General features: G+C 65.6%; 1 protein-coding gene across 1 annotated transcript; it reads right to left on the bottom strand.

Moving 5' to 3' along the window:
* Positions 1-488: 488 nt before the first annotated feature.
* LOC112113654 (misshapen-like kinase 1) lies at positions 489-6,221 on the bottom strand (the record flags this gene model as incomplete). Its single annotated transcript, XM_026663451.2, has 7 exons — positions 489-821; positions 2,155-2,364; positions 3,555-3,641; positions 4,184-4,297; positions 4,685-4,895; positions 5,496-5,565; positions 6,046-6,221. Coding segments are annotated over 7 exons (1,186 nt in total), but the record flags the coding sequence as incomplete, so codon positions are not given.
* Between the last annotated feature and the right edge of the window lie 152 nt (positions 6,222-6,373).

Raw genomic sequence — 6,373 nt, 5'->3', positions numbered from 1 at the left:
AGAGACCCGGCTCCTCCTCGTGCTCAGCTTTCCTGGCCAGTTAGCTGTCACGAGCTATGATCCCAAGCTGCGAACTCAAACTACAATCAGGACTGGTAACTATCCAGCAGCTGCAGAACATTTTGGTGTGTCAAGTATCAGGGGGTAGCCGTGTTAGTCTGTATCTACAAAAACAACAAGGAGTCTGGTGGCACCTTAAAGACTAACAGATTTATTTGGGCATAAGCTTTCGTGAGCAAAAACCTCACGGATGCTATGCATCCAAATAAATCTGTTAGTCTTTAAGGTGCCACCAGACTCCTTGTTGATTTTGGTGTGTGTGTGTGTGTGAGTGTATGTGTATAAGCATTAAGGTATTTGCTAATAGTTACAGGTTAATAATAAATGTGGCATCTTTGTCTTGACCCCTAAAACGATCCTGTGTAAGTTTGTGGGATAACAGGAGCCGTCAGTGCCGGGCCCCTGGTTGCGCCCCTCCAAGCCCTGCCAGATCCTCCCCTCCCCTAGGAACCCGCCCGGGGCACCCTGCCCTCAGGGATGGAACTCAGGAGTCCTGGCACCCAGCCCCCGATGCCCATCCCGGGTTCGAGGGGAGGGAGGCGGCTCACACGGCCAGTAGGGCTCGCTGCTGCCCCCCCCACCTTGTGCTGCCCCTCCTGCGGCTCGACGGGGCGCTGCATGGGCGGGCTCTGGGCTGCGGGGCCGGAGCCCAGGGACACGGACTCCGAGCGTGTCTGCAGGGCCGGGTCGGACGCGGTGCTGCCCAGCTTGGTCTGCGCCGCCGGCGAGTTCTGCTTATTGAGCCGCGTCCGTTCCTCCACCTGCAGGGGGCAGAGAGCATGGCAGGGAACCCAGGAGTCCTGGCTCCCAGCCGCCCCTGCTCTAACCCTAGAGCACCCACTCCCCTCCCAGAGCCAGGGAGAGAACCCAGGAGTCCTGGCTCCCAGCCCCCTGCTCCAAACTACCAGTCCCCACTCCCCTCCCAGAGCCGGGAAGAGAACCCAGGAGTCCTGGCTCCCAGCCCCCCTGCTCCAACCCACCAGCCCCCACTGCCCTCCCAGAGCCGGGGAGAGAACCCAGGAGTCCTGGCTCCCAGCCCCCCTGCTCTAACCCACCAGCCCCCATGTGATGTTATTGACATAACCTGTGACCGTCTAGAGCATTGATGCAACCACTGTTGTATATTTGCAGCAGGTGCTGTACAAAGGTTGTCGTGTGAGGTGTCTGTGGAGAGGTTGTGGTGTGCTGGGGGTGACTGTGCTGGGTGTGTGTGTATCGGTTTTGTAGTTGACGGTAGGAATGTTGGCTCTGCGCTCGTATCTCAAGGTGTGTGATTCTAAGTACCCACAGTGAAGCATTGGGGCTGTTCTCAGAAGTGCCCCGTCGAAAGACACTTAACGGACAATGGGCTTTGGGGAGACACCAACCTGGGAACGTTCACACTAATAGGGAAACAACGGCGTCGCCCTGGACATGTGACTTGCCCGTGTGACTCCAGACTCCATCTTGCTGCTGGGATTGCCACAGTAAGAGCGGAGGGGTCCTTCCTCGGGCAGAGGAGAGAAAGGGCCTGGAATCCCGTCCTGCTTCTGAGCTCTGCGGGGACCTGGCTACAAACCCACGCTCGGAACAAAGGGCTGAAGGATCCAGCCCAGCCGGGGATGTTCCAGAGACGGGATTTGAACCTGCAGCTTATCCCATCCCGGCTACAAGCCTGAACCGAGAGCTTTGCCGTTACGGTGTGTGACTGATTCCATGTAACCAAGACGAGCTCTCGTCTGGATCTTCTTCCTTACGAATAAACCTTTCAATTGTAGATTCTAAGGATTGGCTTGTGGGGAAGATCTGACTTGTCTATTGACCTGGGTCTGGGGCTTGGTCCTTTGGGATCGGGAGAACCTTTTCCTTTTACTGGGGTATTGGTTTTCATAACCATTCGTCCCCATAACGAGTGGCACTGGTGGGGATACTGGGAAACTGGAGTGTCTGAGGGAATTGCTTGCGTGACTTGTGGTTAGCCAGTGGGGTGAGACCAAAGTCCTCTCTGGCTGGCGGGCTTGGTTTGCCTTTGAGGTGGAGAAACCCCTGGTACCCAGCCCGCGCCCCGCGCCCGCCCCACGTGCCCAGCCCGCGCCCCACGCCTGCCCCACACACCTCCCGGGCCCAGGCTGGCTTGTCAGCGGCGTGGGCGCTGCTCCGGTTGTAGTGGTAGAGCGGTTTCTTGTCGCTCGCCGGCGCCCCCTGCTGCTGCTTCTGGAGCTGCTGCTGCTGCTGCAGGGACTTCAGGTAGGCGTGTTCCTGCTGCAGCTGGCGCTGGAGCCGCTCCGACTGCCGCTGCTCCTCCAGCTGCTTCCGCTTGTACTCCTGGGGGGGCGCAGGGTCAGGGGGCTCCCGGGGGCCTGAGCATGGGCACCAGGCGTCCTGCCAAGCCGGCACACGGGGAAACCCGGGCATCCCGCCACGCCCAGATGCACGCAGGGGGAACCCGGGCGTCCTGCCACGCCCAGACGCACGCAGGGGGAACCCAGGCGTCCTGCCAAGCCGGCACACGGGGAAACCCGGGCATCCTGCCACGCCCAGACGCACGCAGGGGGAACCCAGGCGTCCTGCCACGCCCAGACGCACGCAGGGGGAACCCGGGCGTCCTGCCACATCGGCACACGGGGGAACCCACGCATCCTGACAGGCCCAGACGCATACAGGGAGAACCCAGGCATCCTGGCATGCTGGCACACACAGGGAACCCAGGCGTCCTGACACACGCATGCGCACATGCAGGGGAAGCCCAGGCATCCTGACACACGTGCGTACACATGCAGGAGGAACCCGGGCGTCCTGACACGCCCAGACACAGAGGGAACCCAGGCGTCCTGACACACACGCGAACACACAGGGGGAGCCCAGGCGTTCTGACATGCCCAGACACACGCAAGGAGAACCCAGGCATCCTGACACGCACACACAGGGGGAACCCAGGCGTCCTGACATGCCCAGACGCACGCAGGGGGAACCCAGGCGTCCTGAAACGCACACAGAGGGGAAACCCGGGCATCCTGACACGCACGCGCACACACGGGGGAACCCAGGCGTCCTGACACGCCCAGACGCACGCAGAGGGAACCCAGGCGTCCTGACACGCCCAGATGCATGCAGGGGGAACCCAGACGTCCTGACACGCACACCTTGGAGATGGCCCCTGGGAGGAGGCAGGGTTAGGAGGGGTGAATCTCAGACCCTGCCCTCCCTGGGGTGGCGCCCAGCAGCTCTTCCCACCCCCACCGGATGGGGGCAGCTATGGGCTGAGGGGGATCTCTGCCCCCCAGAGCCCCCACCCTCGCAGCCTGGCCAGGCGCCACTCCCTGCCCCAGGCCAAACAACCCCCGTGGCCCGGTCCAGCCTTGGCGGCGCACTGCATTGTGGGTATTGTCCATGGCCGAGCACAGCTCAGAGCAGCCCCTGGGCTGCTCCAACTGGGGAATGCCCCACCCCCAAGCAGGGCTGGGTGGGCGGGACTTGTGAGGCGGGGGCGGGGCCAAGGGGCGCAGCCCGGTTACCAGAAGCAGGGCCTGTTCCTGCAGTAGCTGCTGCTGGAGGATTTCTAGCTGCCTCTGCTCCTCCTCTAACTTGTGCCTGATATACTCCTGGAGAGGGACGGACAGACAGACAGACAGAGACAGGTCACAGAGCAGGGGGGCCCGGGGCCCCGGAGACCAGGAGAGGGGGAGGGGAGAGAGCCCAGACCCCCCGGGGAGACCCGCCAGCCAGACAGCCAGAGGAGATTTCAACCTGTGGCCTAAGTGGCCCGGAGTGCTGACCCCGGGGGGGGGAGGGGGGAGGAGAGGGGCTCCAAGTTCACAAGCTCAGAAGTAGGAATAGAAGAGAACCCAGGAGTCCTGGCTCCCAGCCTGCCCTGCTCTGACTCACCAGCCCCCACTCCCCTCCCAGAGCCGCGGAGAGAACCCAGGAGTCCGGGCTCCCAGCCCCCCCTGCTCTAACCCACCAGCCCCAACTCCGCTCCTGAGACTCAATGTACTGCTAGACCCCCGCTAAGGCCCAGCCTGGCTCGGAGGAGTGGGAACGTGGGTGCCAGGCAGCTGGAGTCTCCGGGGTGATGGTCTCCCCAGGGCCGCAGCCCCCTGGCCCCGCCCCCCAAGCGGGGAGCTGGGGCTGACAAGGCCAGTACCTGCTCGCGCTCAGCCTGCCTCCGCTCCTCCTCCCGCCGCAGCACCTGCATGTCCTCCAGCCGCCGCTGCTCCTTCTCCTGCAGCTTCCGCTGCTCCCGCTCCCGCCGCTGCTGCTGTGGGGGACGGAGCCAGCGGGGCAGGTGGAACCGGCCGTGTGCGGGGGGGAGGGCCAGGGGGCCTGGCTCCACCCCCCTGCTCTAACCCCCCAGCCCCACTCCCCTCCCAGAGCCGGGGAGAGAACCCAGGAGTCCTGGCTCCCAGGCCCCCCCTGCTCTAACCACCAGCCCCCACTCCCCTCCCAGAGCCGGGGAGAGAACCCAGGAGTCCTGGCTCCCAGCCCCCCCTGCTCTAACCACCAGCCCCCACTCCCCTCCCAGAGCCGGGGAGAGAACCCAGGAGTCCGGGCTCCCAGCTCCCTCGCTCGGACTGGAGCCCCTCCCCTCCCGTTGTGGGGCAGTGGCTGGACGTGGGGAGGGGACCCAGGTGTCCGGGCGGCTCACCTCCTCCACGCGCCGGCGCTCCTCCTTCTGCTCCTCGATGCGGCGCTGGCGCTCGTGCAGCAGCTGTTTGATGTGGGCCTCGGAGTCGCGGTGCTGGGCCGCCAGCTGCTGCTGGTGCTTCAGCGCCGCCTCCGAGTGGCTCTTGTTCTCCTGCTGCAGGCGCAGGAACTCCCGCCGCAGCGTCGACTCGCCCGGCACGTTCATGATGGAGCTGGGGGGCGGGAAGGTGTCACGGTCACGGCCTGGCCCCGCCCATGGCGGCATGGCCCCGCCCCCACCGACACAGCCCCACCCAGCGCCCCTCGGCTCCACCCCCGCCCACAGCACCTCGGCCCCGCCCACAGCACCTCAGCCCCGCCCCCACTGACACAGCCCCGCCTATATGCTCCTTCACAGCCACGGCCCCGCCCCTCCATAGTCAGGGCCCCGCCCACATGCTCCCCAACACCGTGGCCCCACCGTGGTGCCCCACAGCCTCACCCACACAGCTGGGCCCCTGAACCCCCCCACTGACTATCATCACCCCACACACCTGGCCCCACTCGCCTGCCCCATATCCACAGCCCCACACCCAATGCCCAGACAGTCCTGCCCCGCCCTTTGTATCACCTGGGCATGGGGCCCCCTCCCTGGCAGCCATCAGCCCCCCACAGGCACCCCACAAGAGCCCCTCCCCCATACCCAGCCCATATGGCTCCACCCCATGGCCCTGAGTTCAGGCCCCATAGCCCTGCCCACTCTGCCCTTCCCCAACAACCCAGCCACGCTGCCTCTGGTCATACGCCAAAGGCACCTCCCGCCCGCCCCATACCTGGGCTCCCCTTCCTCCCCGTGGCTGTCATCCTCCTCCTCGCTGCCGCTGTACTCGTACTCCGTCTCATCTGGAGGGCGAGAGACTCCGTTAGACGGCGACGGGCTGGGTGGGGCCAGCGCCCCACTGCCTGCCCCCTGAGCTGGCAAGGCCTCGCCCCCATAGCCACCCACTGCCCGCCCCCTGAGCCGGCCAGACCCCGCCCCACTCCCCGCCCCCCTGAGCTGGCCAGACCCCGCCCCCTGAGTCAGCCAGTCCCCACCCCACTCCCCGCCCCCCTGAGCCAGCCAGACCCTGCCCCACTCCCCACCCCCTTGAGCCGGCCAGGCCCCGCCCCCTGAGTCAGCCAGTCCCCGCCCCACTCCCTGCCCCCCTGAGCCGGCCAGTCCCCACCCCACTCCCTGCCTCCCTGAGCCGGCCAGTCCCCGCCCCCTGAGCCAGCCAGACCCCGCCCCACTCCCCGCCCCCCTGAGCAGGCCAGTGCCCGCCCTGGGGCCGGATGGGAGCCGGCGCCCCGCAGAGGGGAGAAGCCCCGTCCCGCCCCACTCACCCTTCTCTCCTCTCTTCTTCCGGGAGCGGTCGATGTGGTCCTTGAGCTGGATGCGGACCTGGCGCTCCGTGGGCTGATCGCGGATGAAGGGGAATTTCAGCAGCTGCTCCGTGGGCGGGCGGCTCATGTAGGCTTTGATCAGGCAGGTGTCTATGAAGTCGATGAATTTCTTGGACCTGGGGGAAGGGGGAGGACACGGGGTGAGCACCACGCTCAGCGGCTGAGGCCCGACGGGCCCGTGATGCTCATCCGCAGCCACAGTCGGAGCCCGGGCAGGATCATCCAGGTCCTGGCTACACCCCCTGGGGATCCGGGCCCAGTGACCCCC

This window comes from Terrapene carolina, unplaced genomic scaffold (genome assembly GCF_002925995.2).
Source record: "Terrapene carolina triunguis isolate 2854851 unplaced genomic scaffold, T_m_triunguis-2.0 Scaffold33701, whole genome shotgun sequence".
Classification (NCBI taxonomy): domain Eukaryota; kingdom Metazoa; phylum Chordata; order Testudines; family Emydidae; genus Terrapene; species Terrapene triunguis.
This window is presented reverse-complemented; position numbering and strand designations above follow the sequence as displayed.